A 265-nucleotide genomic window follows, 5' to 3' on the forward strand; every position below is an offset into this window, starting at 1 on the left:
CCTCTCTCATTCTTTTTGTTTTTCACTTGATAACATTTAATAATAAATTATTTTTCTCTCTCTCGACCTCAGGGAAGAGCGTGCAGACCAGCGAGTCCTCCAGCATGAGATGCAGAAGCTAACCCTGGAGGAGAAAGGTGCCCTTGCTCAAAAGCTCCTGCAGGAGGTGGAGGCGCAGAAGGAGGGAGCTGCCTCGCGTCACCCTTACCAAGATACTGACTTCGATAATCCCTTTCCATACGCGGCCTCCTGCTTGTGTGGCGAA

General features: G+C 49.8%; 1 protein-coding gene across 1 annotated transcript in view; it reads left to right on the plus strand.

Annotated features, from left to right (window-relative positions):
- LOC119592276 (probable medium-chain specific acyl-CoA dehydrogenase 1, mitochondrial) overlaps positions 1-265 on the plus strand; it is a gene marked incomplete in the record, with an annotated part of 18,006 nt that overhangs the window by 13,088 nt on the left and 4,653 nt on the right. Inside the window, 1 exon segment of the mRNA XM_037941107.1 lies at positions 73-265. This exon segment is cut by the window's right edge and continues 1 nt beyond it. Within this exon segment, the coding sequence (XP_037797035.1) occupies positions 73-265 (193 nt within the window).

Source organism: Penaeus monodon, chromosome 30 (assembly GCF_015228065.2).
Source record: "Penaeus monodon isolate SGIC_2016 chromosome 30, NSTDA_Pmon_1, whole genome shotgun sequence".
Lineage (NCBI taxonomy): Eukaryota > Metazoa > Arthropoda > Malacostraca > Decapoda > Penaeidae > Penaeus > Penaeus monodon.